The 19,629-nt window shown below is 38.3% G+C and overlaps 1 protein-coding gene across 8 annotated transcripts in view; it reads right to left on the reverse strand.

Annotated features, from left to right (window-relative positions):
- TRPM6 (transient receptor potential cation channel subfamily M member 6) overlaps positions 1–19,629 on the reverse strand; it is a 163,738-nt gene that overhangs the window by 14,612 nt on the left and 129,497 nt on the right. For 7 of the 8 annotated variants that reach the window (XM_016960963.4, XM_009456736.5, XM_063787774.1 and 4 more), the window contains 8 exons: positions 16,543–16,663; positions 13,465–13,556; positions 11,852–11,910; positions 9,087–9,112; positions 5,293–5,343; positions 3,759–3,824; positions 925–1,211; positions 569–651 (listed from right to left, as the gene is read on the reverse strand). In XM_016960963.4, the coding sequence (XP_016816452.2) occupies positions 569–651; positions 925–1,211; positions 3,759–3,824; positions 5,293–5,343; positions 9,087–9,112; positions 11,852–11,910; positions 13,465–13,556; positions 16,543–16,663 (785 nt within the window). The remainder of the gene's footprint in view (positions 1–568; positions 652–924; positions 1,212–3,758; positions 3,825–5,292; positions 5,344–9,086; positions 9,113–11,851; positions 11,911–13,464; positions 13,557–16,542; positions 16,664–19,629) is intronic. The other variant, XM_063787773.1, reaches the window with a different exon arrangement.

Raw genomic sequence — 19,629 nt, forward strand, 5'->3', positions numbered from 1 at the left:
CACCTCCCTTTGCTTTGAGGTAACTTTCCAACTCTTTTATGAGTACCAGACCCAACTCTTCTTGCTGTGCTCTATAAAGTTCCTTGTAAATGAAAGAATGAAGCTTTACTCTGTCCAGCACCAAATTATGTTCTGTGTCTCAATAAATGAATGCAAGTGTATGAAGACACTCAAGTGAAAGTAACAAGAGTTTATTCTTACAAAACTCCTACTTTCTATAAGATATTGGGGGAAGAGACCATGCTTACAATAAGAATAATTTTTCTACCATAATGCCCCTGGACATTAATAACACCCAAGATCTGTCTGTTTCCCATAACTGAAATCTTAGTTACAGCCTCTGAACCTCTTTTTTCCACTCATGTTTAAGTCCAGTGATTAACACCAAGGTATCTCTGGGGTCTCTAATTCTCCTTTTGCCAGTCTCCGAAATTATGGAAGGAAGAATCCAAAAATAAGATCATGGGGAATTTCCCCATGGATAAGATTTCTCATGAGTAATGGGCTGAGAAGACATGATAGAAATTCCTACTTGAAACAAAGGGCCAAGGTGCCAAGATTTTCTTACCTTGGTGTGTAGGGTATGGTTTGTGGTTTCACTTGGTTGAAGGTATAGATCAATTTTTGAGCAGCTCTTTGTTGTTGAATTTCCTACAAAATAGGGAGCACTGATAAAAATACTGATTTACTGTTGTACAGCTATGATCATGAAATTACTATAGGCTACCCCAATGTGATTTTTAGCCTTATTCAACTCCCACCACTGCCTGCCCCAAAAGCAAAAGTCCTACAAAGCAATACTACCTCTAAAAAATAATAGGCTCCCCTTTGGGTTGAGGATAATGGCCTTAGATAAGGATGTAGCCAGATCTCTTTTCTTTGACTTGTCCCTCTGGGCTATGGGTCTCTGAGTTTCAGACTTACCCTGAGGCAAAGATGAAGCACAGTGCTCTCCTGGAAGATTTTATGCCATGTCCGCACAACCTCAGGAAGAAAGGACTTGACAATGAAAACTTGTCCCGGCTTGAGAATGTCATCCTCAGACCAAGTGCTGACGACTCTCATAGCTTTACGGAGGCCCCCATCCATCTCCTCTCGGGACAATACCTGGATCATTGCCGCTCTCCCACGCTGAGACCAAGAGGACATGCTTTTATCAAGGTTTAAAGGGGAACTCTCCTCCAACCTGTAGACAGTTATTTCTTCTCCTGCTGCAAAGAGAAGTGAAGGCTAGGAATTCAATAAGATTGCCATGTCTGTGACATGGATAGTATCCTAAATATCAATGCAGAATCAGTTCAGTTACCCAAATGACCAGAGGAGAATGGGACTAGCAGGGAACAGAACAGAATAAGGACATATATCAGGCTGGCCATGTTTCCATGTTATTTATTGTCTAGTAGATGTGGGGAAGGGGAGAAGGGACAAATATCAGAGGATACAAAAGAATTAAGCTGTTCTTACTGTAGACTATAACTGGACAAAAACAAAGTGGTAAGGATATGCTTCTTTTGTTAAAGACAAATACTTCTAAAGAGACGGTTTAACCTGATGGTGTTGCTTATTATCATCCTCCTAAGAGCCTAATTAGACATTCTTTTCTAATTGTTCTTCTCACGACCTATTAATACAGGTTGCATATCCCTTATCCAAAATGCTTAGGACCAGAAGTGTTTCAAATTTTAGATTTTTTCAGATTTTTGGAATATGTGCATATACATAATGACATATCTTGGGGATGGGACCCAAGCACAAACACAAAATTCATCTTTTTCATATACACCTTATACATATAGCCTCATAGTAATTGTATACAATATTTTTAATAATCTTGTGCACAAAACAAAGTTTTGACAGTGTCTTGACTCTGACCTGTCACATGAGGTCAGTTGTGGGAGTTTTCCACTTGTGGCATCACATTAGCACTCAAAAAGTTTCAGCCTTTGGAGCATTTTGGATTTCAGGTGGATTTCAGCTTGAATTTAATACAAGCTCAACTTGTATTAAAAATATTCTGTATATCTGTTTATGTGTACTCTGTAGATCTGTGCTTTATATCATAAAAAAACTTATTTTTTTCTAGGGGTGATATTACTTCATTGAAAATGCATGGTTTAACTCAGCTGGAGTCAAACAGTACCAATGTCATATCCCAGAGCCTCTCCTTCCTTCCCTTGTGTCTTTGGACAAGTTACTTAAAGCCTCAATTTCCCCATCAGAAAAATGGGGATGAAAATACTGTTCTCATTGGGCTGTTGTAAAGGTTAAATAGGCTAACATGTCTAAAGTGAATTACAACCTCAGATACAAACTCAATCCCACTTAAAGGATTTTAGACACAAAATACTACTTAACTGCTACATAGATTCCACTTTTAGGCTGTTGAAGAGGGAAAAATTCCTGTTGAACTAAACGCTACCAAGTCAGTGTTTAATGTTTCTTAACAGAGCAACATAATCTATATACAACTTCTGTCCAGCCCCAGCTGGTGTTTCATTTCCCCCTTACACCTTTGCTTCTATATATATATAGAAGCATATATATATATATATGAACACGGTACTGGTTTACCAAGAAAGGAATCCATTCTCTCCCTCTTGCATCTAATTCCTCACCAATAAACACATCTAAGTAATGCTCAGTAACAACTTTTCAAACCTTTCAAATATTTATTCTTGGTGCCCAGATAAATGCCACTGAAGATCTCTTTGGAGTTCTAAATCCCTAGAGGCTTTAGAGCAGAGCTATTGATTTGCAAAGCCAGCCATGGGGCCAAATGGAAGGGGAAGGCATCTGCATTAACAATCAGAAGCCAGGCCGGTGCGGTGATTCTGTAATCCCAGCACTTTGGGAGTCTGGGGCGGGTAGATCACCTGAGGTTAGGAGTTTGAGACCAGCCTTAGTAACATGGTGAAACCCCATCTCTACTAAAAATACAAAAATTAGCTGGGCGTGGTGGTGCACGCCTCTAATCCCAGCTGCATGAGAGGCTGAGGCAGGAGAATCACTTGAACCCAGGAGGCAGAGGTTAGAGTGAGCCAAGATCCCGCCATTGCACTCCAGCCTGGGCAACAAGAGTGAAACTCCATCTCAAAAAAACATAAAAAGTAAATAAATAAAAACAATCAGAAGCCAACCTGGTCTGCCCCCATGTGAACAGTGTGAGAAGAATCAAGATCAAGGACACTTTGGGGACCCTTGCTATATTGTCAACTTGCTCATGCCTTATCCTGCCAGACAGAGAAATTTTGGTAGCTTTAGCCAGGGTGAGATTGTTTTTCTTTACTACTCCAGACTTTTAAAATGACATTTGCAGTCTGAGGTAAGAGCAATTAGTGTACACAAAACAAAATAAACAAAAAACAATACACAAAGCATTTCTCTTCAGATGCCTGTTGGCTTTCACCATATTGACATTTATCGCTTTCTCCTGTGCTTATTATAAATGGTTGGTTTGTTCTTTTCTTTCCTACTTACTTCCAGCCTTGAGTCAGTGAATGCCAGGTGCAATATTATTGCTTTCTTCCCAACTGCTGCTCATTATAGGTCTTATTCCCATAGTATTAGCTTTTGTCACTGAATGCTGGCCATGACAGTTAACAAGAATTTCCATTTTAGGAAATGAATCTCACTAAACTACAACTATCAACAAAACAAAATTTTCAACTAAAATAATGCAATGTGGTTTCTCCTTTGATTCACTCAGATTTTATGCCTCTGTCCTGGCATAAACTCAAGAAGGTAGAAATGCTACTCACCAAACAGTTGGACTGGTGTAAATGGTATGGTCTGAGAAAGCCTCATTAAATTATTCCTTTCAATGGCTGCAAACAAAAACAGATTTTCTATTTTAAGTATGCATCAGTGGCTGAATTTACAGAAAGCCTCTCCACATCAATATATTCATATAATGCTATTTAATTTCAAAGACCTCTTATTTTTGCCATTATCAAAAATATAATCTATAATACAGTCTTAAAAATAAACTATGCCTTAAACAGGAAAGAAATCCCAATTTTAGAGGCATTTAATATGAGATTATGTCACATGGTCTGAGGTACGACTATCACCTCCACTCTCCTGAATACCAAATCACATACTAATCCATACATATGTGGAACTTTCTTTTAAATGGCATTTTAATCCGTGGACTTTGGTTTTCCTTTCCGAAGCAAATCCAAAGCACAGTGGGCTGTGGGGACACCTACTGTTCACTTTGCACAGTTCATCTTCTTTTTCCAGAGAGAGCTGAAGACCGATTTTAATTAGAAGCGAGTGATCTGCATTTTCCTGTTAAGAGCTATAGCCTAACAGATCAGAGTCAATATGAGTTACAGTATTCCTCACTACAGACTTTCTTAAGTTGACAGCTGGAGTCAAAATAATAGATTACTGCCGAGCTGAAAGACTCAGTTGTAAGAGCCTGGGTTGAGGAGTCTGGAATCCACTGCAACTCTATTCACTACAAAGGAGAATTCAGGATAAGGCAATCTATTACTAGACCCTGAACAAACAACCTCATATAATTATAACAGTAATTATCGCACCAATAAGCTCTTACTCATGTATTGAGCTTTATATTTGTAAAAGGCTTGCCCATGTATTATCTCATCCAATGCTGAGAGCAATGACTCCCAAGAAACCATCCAATGGCACAAGTCCAGCTGGTTTTTATATTGCTTTGCATTTCAAAGTGTTTTCCTCTTAATTCTCAACTAGCCCTTTGGCAGACTGTTCCTCAGGAAGGGCAAGTACAATTATTCCCACTTTGAAAGAAAGACAACTGAAGCACTGTGAAGTGATGTTGCTTAAGAGAGTCAAGACCCTTGACATCTTTGTTTAATAACATCTTTGTTGAACTCACTTTGTGGGGTTGGCCTTCATTCAGTGATCATACTCACTGAGGCCCCATTGAGGGTACAAAACCCTCCCTCAAGGAACTACTTTCAGGTCTGCCTTTTCCCCGGTCCAAAACATTGAGATCTCTGGCTTGGGGCTGCTTTGAGCGTGCAAAGAATTTTTAGATCTCAAGGTCATCTTTCTACTTTGCAATCTGGAACTTGAGAATGCAAACATTTTGCAAAAATGCAAATTCTCTTAAATTCTGAAAACTTGTTTTCCCAAGTCAATGGCAAAGTTAGAAATTGGAATGTTCTTCCCATCAAAGTGAACAATAACTTTTCAAGTCGCGAGCCATGTCAGTAACACAGAATTTGTCAATGTTTCTGTTTACAAATGCAGAAGCACAGACATTTAGCTCAGCTGACATGTCTATGTGCATATGCATCCTACCTGAATAATGATGGTGAGGCTCTTGAGGGCTTTTTAAGGAGGCTGAGATCTCTGAAATTAGAGAGGAGATTGGCATTTTAATTACGTGGCTGGAGATAAATACATGTTTATGAATATATTGCCTTCAAAGTTATTATTGAACAGGTTAATCAGAATGGCTTCTCAGTATTCGAAAAAGCTTGCCTAATATTTTTTAACCACAGTATTGCGCATGGTATCCTGACAGCTTCCAATCATCAATGTAATATCTCCAAACATATTTATATAGGGAATTGAAGAAAGGCAGGTAATATTAGCCTCAAAGATGTATTTCCTCTGAATCAATTACACCTCTGGGTTGCAGAAGGCACTCAGCTGCCCATCATACTTCACGACATCCCAGAAGCATGATTCTCTGAGCTCCCTACCAAGATGCAGTACCCGTAGAAAGACAGTATTAATACCAAGTTATTAACAGACTACTTCACTGACCTAAAATAACAACAAAATGCTGAAAACACATTAAAAGCTATATACTGGAAACAAAGAAGAGGGTGGATAATATAGCACCAAGAGATTTGTTTGGTTATACAAGGACTATGTGTTGGGAACACCTCTTCCAAGTTTAACTCATTCTCTTCTGTCTGCTCCAGTCCTAAATTACAAAGCTCTAGAGAAATCCCTTGCAACAGTTTTGCTATTTCATAAAATCAAAATTAAAGTGGAGAACTTTGGTCTCATGATGGCAACTGTTTTATACCTCGCAGAGTAAGCAGCATAATGAGCCCAATTTCGCAGATCTCTCTGGGTTTTTGTTGCTGGATAAGGAAAGGAACGAGAATCACTTCCTTTAGGGAGTGTTGGCAAAAAGTAAGATCAGCAGAAAAGACTGTTTCTTTCTGAAGTCATCAATAAAAACAAAAAGTATTCCTCTCCCACTATGGATCATACTAGGCATGAGAGATATGGGTAAGGTGTGGTTCCCACCCTACCGAAAAGCAAATGTATTAGGAGAGAGAGACAGGTAACTATAATCACAATACAGTTAAAGTAATATACGTAATAAAGGTATATACAGAGGTTTATGGAACACATTAATTCCACCTGGAAGGTAGGGCCTTCATAAACAGTGTGAAATGCTTAAAGTGTATGGGCATCTGAGTCTGATAAAACTGAGTTTCAGTCCTGGCTTCACTGCTTAAGCAGCTGTGAGACCACATTCGTATTTATTCAATATACATTTATTGAGTACCTACTATGTGCCAGGCACTGGTCTATGCTCAAGAGGAAGAGCAGTAATCAAAACAGATAAAGTCTCTAGTTACATTCTAGTAAAAGGAAATAGAAAATAAATATATAATGCATACAGTATAGTGTGTGTGTGTGTGTGTGTGTGTGTGTGTATGCATCAACTTAAGAGAGTTAGAAAGCATGGGGAAAGGAAAGTTGCTGTTTTATATAGGGTGGTTAGGCAAAGCCTCTCTCATAAGGTGAAATTTGAGCACAGAGGTGAAGGAAGAGAGGGGCGGCAATATGAATAAACGAAGAGTATTCCAGTGATAAGTAACAGCAAGTGCGAATGCCCTGGGGCAGGTCCATGCTTGTCATGTTTAAGGAGAGTGTAGCCACAGTGAAATGCACTGACAGAAATGAGGTTGAGGGGTGGCTGGAAAGCAGAACAGAGTATTGTAGACTCTGTTTGGACTTTGCTTTTGCAAAGTGAGGAGGAATGCCATTTGAGCAAGAGTGACTCAGTTCAACTTTCAGTTTAAAAGGATTATTCTGGCTGTTTCTGGAAAAAAGACTACTAGAGAACAATAGTTTGGAGGCCATACTATAATCCAAGGAAGAGATTACGATTGCTTAAAAATGGTGTTATGGCCAGGCGCGGGGGCCCACGCCTGTAATCCCAGCACTTTGGGAGGCCGAGGCGAGCGGATCACGAGGTCAGAAGATTGAGACCATCCTGGCTAACACGGTGAAACCCCATCTCCACTAAAGATACAAAAAATTAGCCGGGTGTGGTGGGTGCCTGTAGTCCCAGCTACTCAGGAGGCTGAGGCAGGAGAATGGCATGAACCCAGGAGGCAGAGCTTGCAGTGAGCTGAGATCGCGCCACTGCACTGCAGCCTGGGCGACAAAGTGAGACTCCATCTCAAAAAAAAAAAAAAAAAATGGTGTTATGTGGAAATGGCAAAACATTATCAGAGTCTTGATATATTTTGAAAGATTTACTGATAGATGGGATGTAGGGATGTGAAAAAATGGAAGACAAGTATTGCAAGACTTTGGCCTCAGGAACTGGGAGGATAGAGTTGCCATTTCCTGAGATGAGAGAGGACAGTGTTGGAACATTTTGTTTGAGACACCTTTTAGACCTCCACATGGAGGTGTTACTATGTGGTCAGTCATATTCTGCAAGGCAGAAATAATGAATAAAAGGGATCATGCCTATGGGCCTGGAAATTTGAATTGAGATCCAGCTTTCAAGAGCATTGAGGAAAAACTCAGGGGTTTGCAGTCTACCTTTGGGTAACAGGGAGCCATTGAAGGCTTCTACCTGAGTGATGATTTAGCATTCATAAAGATAATTCTGATAGAAACATAGGAAAGTTTAAAAGGAGACAAACCAATCAGACTGCTAAGACAAACTCAAGGACAAATGAAAGTATACACTTTTGTTTTGGAAAATAAATAATGGTGGCTTTAAGGCAGGAGCAGTAGGGTAGATCAAACAGATCACTCTGAAGATGAGGGGGTGGGGAGTGGCGGGGGAGGGACGGAGTTAGAAGGCAAGGTTAATAGCTAAGAGCAATGGGGTGGGAAGGAGATTGTAAATGACTTAAGATTTCCAGCTTGCATGAAGGAACAAGAGGCTCTCAGAAAGACCAAAATAAGTCGACAAAGAAGTAGAACAGCCAAAGAAGAAGAGCCTCAAGGAAACATAGAAAAGAGAGGGTGCCATGAAGGAAAAATGGCCAATATCAAATGCCATGAGTTCAACAAGAACTGAGAAGAGTCATGTGAGTTAGCAGTTGTAGTGGAGTTTCAGAAAAGTGATGGGGCACACCCCATGGGCTAAAGATCAAATGTTAATTGCTCTTTCAATTAATTTGGAGGTGAAGGGTTGGAGTGGCAGCTTGAAAGCTAGGTAAATCAAGAAAAAGACTATTTGTTTCCTTTGTATAGAAACAACCTAAATTTGTTAGTAGGCTGAGGAGAAGGAATCAACTGCAAAGGAGGTTGGGGAGTACTGGAAACCCAAGAAAGTGTGATGGAACAAGAACACAGAAGATGAAGGTGCCTTTACATCAAGGAGTCAAGAATATGGAAAGGAGTTTGTAAATTGTAGTCAAGTTTGAGAGTAATTATAGTGGCTTTACCAGGGAGCTGTCTCACATGACCTAATCCTATTTAGCCATTTGGGGCCCCAGATCTTACTAAAACCCTACAGGAAAAGGCACCCATATAACAATCTTATAAATGGCTCTTAATGAGTAATGTGTGAAAAAACAAAAGGACAGTAAGAGTTGGTGAGCAAAATGAGCTCAGTGGTTATACTCTCATTCACACAGAAAATGGAGAAATAACAGTCAGAAACAGTCATTCAAAAAGTTTTAAACCAGACATCAATCCCAATTTGTCTGAAGAAAGATATTCAACTTTCTACTCTTCTACTGAACTTTCTACATTGCATGATGGACAAAAATCATAAATACAATTTCAAGAATGACAAAAATATCAGCAGGACAGTGAACCTCAGCATTAAAAAGATGAAAAAATAAAAAATAAAATGTTTAAATAGAAAAACTTACTGTCAACTCCAATTGAACTTTTCAGCCTGTTTGAAAAAAAAATGAAGTTGTTTAGATAATGCTGCCTTAAATCTTACAGTTATCAAAAAAAAGGAAACAGCACATGGAACAGTAACAACACAAAGTATATATTTTATATACATGTGAAATACATAAACAGTCATGCACTGCCTAATGTTTTGGTCAACGACAGACAGCATGTATTACAATGGTCCCATAGATTATAACGGAGCTGAAAAATTCCCAACACCTAGTGATGTCTTAGCCATCATAATGTCACGGCGCAATGCATTACTTATGTGTTTGTAATTATGCTGGTGTAAGTAAGCCTACTGTGCTGCCAGTCATATAAAAATATAGTACATACAACTATGTACAGCACATAATACTTGATGATCATGATGGATGACTATGTTACGGGTTTATGTATTTATTATATTATGCTCTTTTTCATTCTTTTAGCATGTACTCCTTATATTTATGTTTTCTTTTTAAGTTAACTGTAAACAGCCTCTGGCAGGTCATTCAGGAGGTATCCAGAAGAAGGCATTGTTATCATAGGAGGTGACAGCTCCATGTGTGTTATTGCCCCTGAAGACCTTCCAGTGGGACAAGATGAGGAGGCAGGAGACAGTGATATTGATGATCCTGATCCTGTGTAGGTCTAGGCTAATGTGTGTATTTGTGTCTTCATATTTTTAAAAAGTTCAAGAAGTGAAAATAAATAAATAATTTAAAAACAGAAAATGGCTTCTAGAATAAGGATATAAAGAAAGAACATATTTTTGTACAACCATACAATGTATTTGTGTTTTAAGTGTTACTGTAAAAGAGTCAAAAAGATTTTTAAATGTTTTACAGTTTATCAAGTAAAAAAGTTACGGTAAAGCTAAGGTTAATTGGTTATTTAAAAAAGAAAAAAATTATAGAAATTTAGTGTAGCCTAAGTGTACACATAAAGTCTCCGGTCGTGTAGAGTAATGTCCTGGGCCTTCACATTCTTTCAGCACTCACTCACTCTGACACCCAGAGCAAGCTTCCAGTCCTGCAAGCTCCATTCATTGTAAGCATCCTATACAGGTGTACCATTTTTTATCTTTTATACTGTATTTTTACTGTACTTTTTTTGTGTTTAGTTACACAAATACCATAGCTTACAGTAGTCAGTACAGTAACATACTGTACAGGTTTGTAGCTTAGGAACAATAAGCTAAACCATATAGCCTAGGTGTGTAGTAGGTTAGACCATCTAGGTGTGTGTAAATGCACTCTACGATATTTGTACAACGATGAAATCACCTAATGACACATTTCTCAGAATGTATCCTGTCGTTAATTGATGCATGACTGTATATATATTTGAAAGAGAAGTATTAGTTACATCTAATCCCTATCGTATCAATAAAGAAGTAACTTTTCAGCGCTGCAAGTGTTTTTATAGAAAAATGAGCACCAGATATGTATGTAAGTCATTTACTGTGTACATCCTAAGCTAATTGAAAAGCAGTTGTTGTTTTTTAATTAGCTTTGTGATCACACAATATATATAAGATGTAACTGTGTTTGTGTTCTTCTGGATCAATTAAACTAAAGGATTCCTGAACTATGCAAAGCAGATGCCTACAAATGAGTCTGTGAATGTCTCTGGACAAGCCTACAAATCAGTTTCATTAGCCCACGTGGCTGCTAAATGTTCACAGGCTGAAATTAGTTCTCTTTAAACTGTTACTTGCCCTGCTCAAATGCACAAGTGGCCACAGGCGAGTCTGAATAAATACATTCAAATAATATCTTCAGCATTTAAGGTCCTTAAGAAAGAAAGTACAATTACTATTATTGTTCAATTTCATGCTGCAATAAACCCCTACTCTGCATGAGCACAAACTACTGAACCTTTGGGAGAAGAAAGTCATGTGTCCTTTAAGTCTGGAGGCAGGCTTGCACAGGGTCCATGATGGGAGCCCTAGAGAAAGACCATCTCTAAACAGAGCTGACTGCAAACTGAAAGTCACCTTCTACCTGCTGGGTATCAACTGGCACTTCCATAGAGTAGATGGTTTTGAATTCTACCTGTATGAATAGTTAATGTGATGATGCAACTAGGAAAGTCCAGAAAATACTACAAATAAAATAGAATAATCTTTGCTTGGTTGATTTACAACTTTTATTTCTCTAGATATATACTAATAAAATTCCAGGAAGATACTCAAGTGAGTTCTCTATCTTCTTTCTCTCTCCAACCCGTCTTCCTCTCCCTCTCTGTCTCAATCTTTCTCAGAGTTATTGCTTTGATGATTAGCATGCTACTGAGAAACCAAAAACAAAAAAGATATGCCTTATAAACTAAAAGGAAAAAATAATTATTTTTAAAATTAAAGAATAAACGTAATCAGGTGTTCAGTCTAAGTCTGTTTCTTTAAGCAAGACAGACTTATTTCTACTCTTTTATGCAAATTCACAATCTTATCTATCCAAAAAGATATAATCATTATTCTATGTGTGTTTTGACACTGAAAAGGCAAATGTTTAATTTGTTGTAGGAGTATGTGTTTCGTTATATTCTTAAAAGGAACTCAGGTGAGATCTTGTTGCCAGAAACAGGAAAACTTGGAGAAGAAATCATTTTCATTCTGCTAACAAAAGTATTGTCATTTGACACACACTTCTTTTCTCTCCCTTTCTGACTAAATTAAACCTTTGTTCCTAACCAAGTTAAAAAAATAGAAGCCAAAGATTCTTAAACATAAACATTTAGAAATACTCACAGGGAGTTCCTATTGAGGTTGGTGCTCCTGGAATTCCACAAAGAGTTTTTGCTGAGATCCTGAGCAGAAGGGAAAGGCCGTTACGTGTGTGCTCAACATAGTCCCACCCCAAGTTTCTAGGAATGATCTGCCAAACACACTCCTTGGAGAATCCTTCTTTTTTCTTCATCTACCTGAATATTCTTCTTTTAAAAACCATACTAAACCCAAGCTAGAAAGATGCATAATGTTAGAGCAATGTCAGAGTTACTCAGTGTGTTGATGGACTTTAACAGAATGAAATTACCTTTAAGGAGATATCAAACAGAAAATGTAATATATGAAATTTTTTACAGACTGAACATAGAAAATCAGGACTAAACATACACAATCAGTTAATCCGGACTGAACATACACAATCAGCTAATGACATGGAGAAAAATGAAAGTACAAGTTGACAGACAACACGGATCATCACATTGTTATGTCTTATGAAAAGATTCTCATCTCAGGTCATGATGATTATTTAAAATAACATTACCTTGGATTTACCTCATTTGATTTCCTACTCAAATTCAATTATTTCCTGAGACTTAGTATACTCCAGGCATTACTCTAGGTAGGCCTTTTCATAGTTGTTATTTTTGCTGTCCATTAGCAGTAATCTTATAAGGATGGCATTAGTCCCACTTTAGAGATACAGGTAATGAAGCTCGTAGGTTAACTGATGTACATAGCTTTGAAACGTAGAAAGTGGCAGAGCCAGAATTTGAACACAGGTCCCTGCTTCCAATCACCCTCAAGTAGTCTGACACTTTACTTTGAAAATCTTTCACAGATGCTATTCCTACAAGAATATCTGAGGTTGTTAGCCATAAAGGTCATGTCTCAACAGTTCTCAAGTTCAAACAGGTAATATTCAAACAAAGACTTAAAATTAGGTTTCTTGGGTTAAGCTAACTATTCACACTTCCCACGTGGCGGATGGCACAAAACAAGGCCCATATTTTTAGACAGCAAGAAAAACAGACTGCAAAACCAGAGAATCTCAGCATTGAAGAAACACTAAGGGTCTTTACCCTGCAAGGCTTGAATCCCCTCCATCATGCCTGCAAAGAGGTTTGTTCAGCCTATGCTTGACTGATCGCACTAGTGAGGGACTCACTACTTCCAGAAATAAATCATTCCATGCTTGGAAAGCTCCAATTGCTAAAAATTTCTCCTCAGATTGGGCTGAAATCTGTCTCCCAGTAGCTTCTATATGTTGATTCTAGATCTACCTCTTAAAAGTGTATAGAAAATAGCTTATTTTTCTTCCACATGACAACTTTCATATATTTGAAAACAGTTTTGAAAACTCCTGAATTCTTTCTCTCTCATGCTGAACATCCCCAGGATAAATTATTGAGTGGATAGGTAAATTGCATAAAGAAAAATGTCAAAGAAAGAATAATGTGGAGGGGATTGAAAAAATAGAACAGAAATTCAACTGAGCATAGCTTCAAAACAAAGATTAAGCAGACTGTCAATAAAAAGTAGAAGCCAATTAAGGGACATAAAGGTAAAATGGGCGTAGTCAAGAGTAGCACTGCATGCTCGAATGCTTTTTTTTTTAACTCCTAAAATATTTTTACCTCTTGAGACTGCTTTAGGTAATCACTGATTTGTATAGCACATTGTCCAATTTCTTTAGTTTTCATTTTCTGATGTATGTAAGGTTCTACACCTTGTAAAGAGGAAGAGAAAGATTAGAAAATACATGAAAATGTGTTACATTCAAATCACAGTTCCCAAATAGAAAAATCTGAACACAGTACATTCATTTAAACTTGGATATAGTTTTCCCTTTCTGTTTTTAGCAAGTTTTACCAAGTTTCCTTTATCCTTTTTTTCTCAAGAGGTTGAAAACTATATATTCTATTTCTATTCTTCTATAGTTACTTTCACATTTATAACAACTTACACTTCTCTATTGAAGTCAAGAATTAAATGATCCATAAACTGTCCTCTTATAAGACAACACCTTTAGCAATTTTTTATATCTACCTTATCCTGCACACTATTGCACATGCTTTATTTAAAATATGTGAAATTTAATTCCATTCCTAGTCTAGTTAGGAATCCTTCCTTAGCAACTGCATCAAACATCATAGTAGGCTACTTAAAAAGAACAACAAAAGAATAATAGAGGCCAGGCGCCGTGGCTCACACCTGTAATCCCAACACTTTGGGAGGCCAAGGCGGGTGGATCACCTGAGGTCAGGAGTTCAAAACCAGCCTGACCAACATGGAGAAACCCTGTCTCTACTAAAAATATAAAAATGAACCAGGTGTGGTGGTGCATACCTGTAATCCCAGCTACTCAGGAGGCTGAGGCAAGAGAATCGCTTGAAACCCGAAGGCGGAGGTTGCAGTGAGCCAAGATTGTGCCACTGCACTCCAGCCTGAGCGACAGAGTGAGACTGTCTCAAAAAAAAAAAAAAAAAAAAGAAAGGAATGCCATCAAATAAATAGATTTAATTTTTAGCCTTTTATTAAAAAGGATGATGAGGTTCATTACTGTTATTCTTTTTGTAGCTGGTACCTACAGAGTTACTACATATAGTAGATGCATAATAAATATTTAGTGAATACTTGGTTGGATTAATTCTGAGAATAATACTTATTAGGAGTCCTGACTAAAAATAGGAGATAACGGTTGCATTTTTCCTAATGATTTTGTGCTGGAAAAAAAAAGTATACAAGAAGTATAAAAAATACTATTTGAAGGCCAAGTGGAGTAGCCGGCTCATGCCTGTAATCCTAGCACTTTAGGAAGCCAAGACAGGAGCATCACTTGAGGACAGGAGTTTGAGACCAGCCTGGGTAACATAGTGAGACCCCCATCTCTACAAAAAATAAACAAAATTAGCCAAGCATGGTGGCACATGCTATAGTCCCAGCTACTCGGGAGGCTGAGGTGGAAGGATCGCTTGAGCCCAGGAGGTCAAGGCTGCAGTGAGCTGTGATCACGTAACTATACTCCAGCTTGGGTGATGGAGCCAGACCCTGTCTTTAAAATAAAAACAGAGAGAGAGAATGCTACCTGATAGGGCATCTGCCTATTCACAGACTTTTATTTTTTTAATTCTTTTTCAATTAATTATTAACTCAGACACGTTTCAAAAAAACAAGCTTCTCAACTCTGGATGTGGTTCAAGAAAGACAGTGGGCCTCATTACTCACTCAGATTAGCCGGGCACTCGGATCAACCTATTTCCCTAGCTTTACCTCCCCCTCTGATCATCTGACTTAATGAGATTCTTTCCCAGAAACCTCCTGCCACTTGTATCTCTCGATGTTTGAAATTCATTGGAAAGAACTTAAATGATTTAAGAATGATATATAACATCCTAAACATAAATTATACTATTTATAAAAAATATAATACCTAATATATATAATATAAATATATGACATTTATAAATAAAATCAATCTATTTATAATTGGTCCTGGAGTCATGTCTTTAGGTGTGGGATTTAATTTATCCAAATTTATGGTCTCTAGTAAATGGTATGATTAAAGTCAAGGTAAATTAAGCTCTCACGCTATATCTATAAATTGAGGGGGTGCTGACTAATTTAATCTCTAAATGTCTCTTTCAGCTTAGAGACCACTTGATTCTCAGTGATTTAACAGACAACTGAGTATTTTTAAACACAAAATCAGGGTTTCTCCACCTTAGCAATGACATTTTGGGCTGGATAATTGTCATGAGGACCTATCTATCCCGTTCATTGTAAGATGTTTAACAGCATCCCTGGCCTCTACTCACTAGGTGGCAAGAGCATTCCCCCCACTTTAGTTATGACAACAAAAATATCTCCAGATATTCCCAAGTGTCCCATGGGGAAAGTGAAGGGAACGTGTAAAATCACCCCTTGGTTGAGAACCATTTACCATATGAACAAGCAGATTTTTAGAAAAGTCTGACAGCCTAAATTTCAATACAATGTCTACTTGTACCTTAAACTTAGTATTTTAAATATTTTTAAAACCTTATGACTACTTAATCACTTAGTCCTTTCTGTTTAAAAATTGGTAAATGTCTCTTATCTAATGCAAGAAGCCCAAAGTTCCTATCATTGCTATCTTTTCTGTTCACAATCTGCCCTCATCTTACCTGTCCAGACCTATTTCACCGTCCAGGCCTAGCTCATAGTATTCATTCCTAGCTGGTTGATCCATCTTCTCTCCTCTACAAACACCATTATTAAGCTTATTAAGAGATAATTGCCCACAGAATAAACACTAAATGTAGACAGTAGTAAATAACCAAATATAACTTAACCCACTGAATTCTGTGTAGCAGTCCATATCAGTGTCATGTGTACTTTAAGAATTTATAAAATTAGACAATCCCCTATCCATAAATCAGACTAAATGAATGCTGTCTCGATAAAACACTCTGAGTCAGGTTCAACAGCTTTGAATACAAGAGACTATCTAAATCTTAATTTTTCTTTTCTGGAGTCCTTTAGACAAACAAAATTTTGTCCCTTTCATAAAAATGAAAAACAGAAAAATGCTATTTTCCTTACAGAGTGTAGCCATCTTCTCTTTCCCTCATCTCCATGTGAAAGAACAGGAGGAACCGCCAATGGTCTAAAGACTGTACCCTGAGAAAACCCCACCAGGGTTTTTGGGATCCAAAATTGTAGATGTTACATACCTGTGTGACTAAATTTGGACACTGTGAACCAGTTCTTGCTGTACTCCTCTTCAGAGATGCTGTTTTCTCCTGGCTCTGGATTCAACTGGTCACTCTGAGAGCAGGCATTGACTGTTATGATCTGGAGAGAAAGACACTTGTTGGAACACAGTGACATTAATTCAAAAGCACTGTGAGTCACACTAACAGAAGCACCACGGTGAAGGGCAGTGTCTGTTAACACTGGCTGCATATGACAATTGCCTGGGAAGTGCTGACAAATCCCATCACTTAGGCTGGCAGGACACAAGCATCCATGTGATTTCTCTTTGCAGTCATGACTGAGAACCCCTGCTCCACACCTTGGTTCTTAATCTTGAGTGCACATCAGAATCACCAAGGACTTGGGGGCTGGTTTAAGCCACAGGTCACTGGGTCCCACCTCTGGAATCTCTAATGCAGCAGGTCTGGAAGGAGGAAGAATTTGAATCTCTATTAAGTTCCCAGGTGATGCTCATGCTGCTAATAGGAGATCATATTTTGAGGAAATATTAGAATCCAAAGAATTTGTGTTGGAATTCTAGCCCTGTCATTTAGAAGCCATGTGAATTTGGGAAAATCACTTAATGTCTCTGAGCCCCTTTTCCTTCATTACTAAAATAATAGATAGCCAATAATATCTGTCCTATATACTTCCGAGCTGCAGAACAAATGCGGTAAATTGGTAACTCAAAAGCAATAAATAAATAAATGCAAGCTTGAATTATTGAACTCAGTTGCAATTTCTAGTTTAACTCTGGACATTTGAACTATTCCAAAAATAAATCTACTTAAGTGCATATTTCTTGGGATTCCAGAAACTCATGGCATTTTTCCTGAAAGAACAGCCTTTCTTATCTCTCCCCTAAAAGGTTCTTTTACATAATTGTCTCAATACTAATTTCTTTGCTTCTGCTTCTCATTCTAAGAAAGGCTGAGGTATTTTTTTAATGCATCCAGATTATTATTTGGAAAAATAAGTGTAAACATTTTTTAAATAAGGCAGAGCATTAAGATCATGAAAGGTGAATTCTTACAGAATTGCTACTTGAGATCTAAAACTTCCAAACGAAATATAAAAAGACTCACTGAATGAAAATAAAAACAACACATCAAAATTTGTAGGAAAGAGCTAAAACAGTGGTTAGAGGGAATTTGATAGCACTAAATGACTACATTAGAAAAGAAGGCCAGGCACAGTGGTTCACACTTGTAATTCCAGCACTTTTGGGAGGCTGAGGCAGGTGAATAGCTTGAGCTTAGGAGTTTAAGAACCAGCCTGGACAACATGAAGAAACCCCGTCTCTACAAAAAAAAAAAAAAAAAAAAAAAAAAAAAAAAAAAAAATTAGCCAGGTGTGGTGGCACACCTGTGGTCCCAGGTACTCAAGGGGCTGAGGTGGGAGGATCACTTGAGACTGGGAGACAGAGGTTGCAATAAGCTGAGATGACAACTGCACTCCAGCCTGGGTGACAGAGTGAAACCCTGCCTCAAAAGAAAAAAAAAAAAATTAAGAAGGAAGTCTGAAATCAATGACCAAAGTTTCTACCTTAACAAACTAGAGGCTGGGCGTGGTGGTTCACACCTGTAATCTCAGTACTTTGGGAGGTGAGGTGGGCAGATCACCTGAGGTCAGGAGTTCAAGACTAGCCTGGCCAAAACTGAAAATACAAAAGTTAGCTGGGTGTGGTAGTGTATGCCTATAGTCCCAGCTACTTGGGAGGCTGAGGCAGGAGAATCACTTGAACCCGGGAGGCGGAGGATGCATGAGCCAACATGGTGCCACTGCACTCCAGCCTACACGACAGAGAAAGACTTTGTCTAAAAAAACAAACTAACTAACAAAAAAAAACCTAGAAAGAGAAGACCAGAGTTAAACCCAAAGTAAATAGAACAAAAGAAATAATAAAGATAGGAGCAAGCATGAATGAAACAGAAATCAGAGGCTGGGCATGGTGGCTCATGCCTGTAATCCCAGCACTTTGGGAGGCTGAGGCAGGCGGATCAATTGAGGCCAGCCTGGCCAACATGTCGAAAACCTGTCTCTACTAAAAATACAAAAATCAGCTGGGCGGGGTGGCACAGGCCTGTAATCCTAGCTACTCAGGAGGCTGAGGCAGGAGAATCACTTGACCCTGGGAAGTAGAGTTTGCAGTGAGCTGAGATTGCACCACTGCACTCCAGCCTGGGCGACAGAGACAGACCCTGTCAAAAAAAAAAAAAAGGAGAGGAGGGAAGGGGAAAACCCAAATTTAAAATGTTAGGAACAGGCCAGCCGGGCATGGTGGCTCACCCCTGTAATCCCAGCACTCGGGAAACCAAGGCGAGTGGGTCACCTGAGGTCAGGAGTTCGAGATCAGCCTGGTCAACATGGTCAAACTCCATCTCTATTAAAAATACAAAAGTTAGCCAGGCATGGTGGTGGGCACCTGTAATCCCAGCTACTTGGGAGGCTGAGGTGGGAGAATCGCTTGAACCTGGGAGGCAGAGGTTGCAGTGATCCAAGATCAAGCCACTGCACTCCAGCCTAGGCGACAGAGCGATACTCCATCTCAAAAATAAATAAATGAATAAATAAAATAAAATGTTAGGAACAAAAGAAGTGATGTCACTAACCACAGATCTCAAAGACAATAAATGAATAATAAGAGAAGATTATGAACATTATGCCAATAAATTAAACAACTTAAACAAAATGAATAAATTCTTTGACATACACAAAAAAACCTCATTCAAGAAGAATTACATAACCTAAATAGCTCTATATCTATTACAGAAATTGAATTTGTAGTTAAAAGCTTTCCCACAAAGATGGTTTCATTGGTTAATTCTACCGAATACTTCAGACTGAAATAATATCAATTCCTTACAAATTCACCCAGAAAACTGAAGAGGAGGGAATACTTCCCAACTCACTAAATAAACCAAGCATCATCCTGATACCAAAACCAGACAAAGATATTACAATAAAAGTGAACTAAAGACAACTATCCCTCAATAATTCTGATGCAAAAAAACTAATGAAAAGTTTAGCAAAATGAATACAATATGAAAAAAATACATCATGAC

The sequence above is a fragment of the Pan troglodytes genome, chromosome 11 (assembly GCF_028858775.2).
Source record: "Pan troglodytes isolate AG18354 chromosome 11, NHGRI_mPanTro3-v2.0_pri, whole genome shotgun sequence".
NCBI lineage: Eukaryota > Metazoa > Chordata > Mammalia > Primates > Hominidae > Pan > Pan troglodytes.